At 43.6% G+C, this 2569-nt stretch overlaps 1 protein-coding gene across 1 annotated transcript; it reads left to right on the top strand.

Annotated features, from left to right (window-relative positions):
• The first annotated feature begins 1120 nt into the window (after nucleotides 1–1120).
• On the top strand, nucleotides 1121–1753 carry nog2 (noggin 2). Its single transcript, NM_001078599.1, has one exon. It carries the CDS (start codon nucleotides 1121–1123, stop codon nucleotides 1751–1753), a length of 633 nt encoding a protein of 210 aa, NP_001072067.1.
• Nucleotides 1754–2569: the final 816 nt, after the last annotated feature.

Genomic DNA, 2569 nt, shown 5'->3' with positions numbered 1-2569 from the left:
GGAGTGGAGACGCTCCCGCAGGATTTGAAGGCTTGCATCGGCGGCGCAATTGGGTTCCAGATTATGGATGGTCTCGACATGTTGCGACGCTTGAACCTGGAACTTTTCTCAAAGGATTCTACAATGCCACAGTGAAAAGAATCCCAGAACTTAAAGCGCTGGTTGGCTTTCTGTAGGCTGCAGTTGAGGTGCACTGGCAATTGATGTGAATTTCTCTCAAGCGTTTCTTTTTTCCCCTCCACGTGTGCACAGCGGAGACTTTGTGGGAATGTTAGTCTGAGACTTTTATTCCCTAAAGAACAAATCTGCGTTTTGGATCAGCCTCTGGAAAGATAAGTGGCTGTTATTTGTTAAGTTGCTCTTACATCCCACAGCAACACGTTTTCTCCAATTTGGACAGTCTAGCGAGGTACCCACGACTGGAATACCAAAACGGACCTGAGGGCAGAAAGTGTTCCCCTCAGTCCATGGATTGTGCGCTCTGGGACCTTGACAGACCTGAGAGTGTCGGGCAACGTTAAAAGAAGCTGCATTTATAAAAGCCGTGCGTAAAAATAACATTGGCCAAGGCAGCCCTCATTGCCGGACGCGTGACATTTAAAACATTGTGAAGTACCCTTTGTACGCACCTCTGTCGCCGGACGCTCCGGAACTATTCTGTCTCTTTAGAAAACGCTCATTCCATGCAGGTCTCGCCTTGGCCGCTGTCATCCAGTGCAGACAGTTCGTCGTGGCTTCGAGTCTCCGGGGTAACCATGACAACCAAAAGAAACCCAAAGTGAATTTAAGGGAGCGAGGTGAGGCCAGAGAGAGTGTGTGAATAGACTTTCTTTTCCATTCTGTTTGGTGCTTTTTGTTTAGACTAAACACTTTTCTGCAAGGCGGGGGATCCGTTACGCGCTGCAGGGTTCCATCAAATCGTAAAGTTGAGAGCCCTAAAAAGCAAAGCACCACATGTCATTCAAACCCAACGTGGTCTATTAAAAGTATCGCTTTGCTGTTGACTGAACATTTACTATTTATGAAGCCCCGGGCTGATCACTGTAGAGAATACAGTAACCGGGAGAAGAACTGAATATCATTTACGCAAGGAGATTGTCTGCGTAAAACAAGAGGAATAATGGGCCTCTCACAAACGCTGCTCTTTTACGTGCTTGTGTGCGTTCACCTCGGAGTTTCACAGATTCTTCGCCTCCGTCCTTCGCCCAGTGATCACCTCCCCGTGCCCGACCTTAGGGAGGACCCCGACCCGGAGTACGACCCCCGAGAGCAGGACTTAGCCGAGAGGACTCTGAGGAAAAAGCTCGGCAGTAACTTCGACCCCAACTTCATGTCCATCAGCCAACCCGTGCTGGTGAACCTCTCTGCATCAGACAACCACGTGAAGATGCAGGGGCCAATGCCTAACGAAATCAAAAAGCTGGACTTGACAGAGACCCCCTATGGAAAGCGGGTAAAAGTGGGCAAGAAAGCCCGTAGGAAATTTCTGCAGTGGCTGTGGACCTATACGCACTGCCCCGTGGTGTACACCTGGAAGGACCTGGGCGTGAGGTTCTGGCCACGTTACATCAAGGAGGGAAACTGTTTCTCAGAACGCTCTTGCTCCTTCCCCGAGGGGATGTCCTGCAAACCAGTCAAGTCAATCAACAAGGTTTTCCTCCGGTGGTACTGTCAAGGCTTTCTAAGACAGAAATACTGCACGTGGATACAGGTGCAATACCCAATCATCTCAGAGTGCAAGTGTTCCTGCTGATCTTCTCGAGCTGAGGGCAGGAGGTGACTGAAAACACGGTTTCTATTGCACTGTTAACTTTCTACAGAGATGGGCACCATAGCGAATCTATTTTTTTATATAGCATTTTAAGTGAAATACCAACATTGTACATATTTAAGAAAAATGCAGCTATTTTTTCTAATTAAACCAGGACCATATTTTATTCTCCACCCCAAAACGAGTTTTTTGGGGGGAACCACGAGCACTTCAGAAGGAAGAGCTTTTTTTTTTTTTTATCATTGAAGAAGGAATACATATATGCTACACTTCTCCAAGAGGTGAACTTTTTTCAACTGAACATTGATGCTGACTGTTATTTCACTGCAATGCTGCCTAGAGTTTTGTTTTTTTGTTTTTTGTTTTTTTGTATAATATTAATATCAATAATAATTCAATTGTAAAAAAAAGTTGAGGTTAAAGATATATATAAAGGCGTGAACTCAGCTTTTTTGGAATACATAGTATTGTAGAAATAAACAAATCTGTACGTTTTATTTATTATTTTAACGATTGTGAGTATAGATCATAAGGAAAGAAAATAGCAGAGTATACCAGAAAAAATATGGGAGATGTCTACTTGAATATTTCTAAAAATATATTAAAAAAAACCAATAAAATAAATAAAAAAAATAAAACATATCAGTGTACATGTTATGTTTACACGTTTTAGCAATAAAGTCTATCTTTTCAACGTGCTTAGTGTCAAACCATGTTGCTTGGAAATGTCCAGAGGGGCGTGTACACTGTAAAAAATATCGTCTCGACACTTTTGGCTTATTCAGTCCGTTTATTTCT

This window comes from Takifugu rubripes, chromosome 1, assembly GCF_901000725.2.
Source record: "Takifugu rubripes chromosome 1, fTakRub1.2, whole genome shotgun sequence".
Classification (NCBI taxonomy): Eukaryota; Metazoa; Chordata; class Actinopteri; order Tetraodontiformes; family Tetraodontidae; genus Takifugu; species Takifugu rubripes.
The sequence above is the reverse complement of the archived record's forward strand: the minus strand, read 5'-3'. Positions and strand labels throughout refer to the sequence as shown.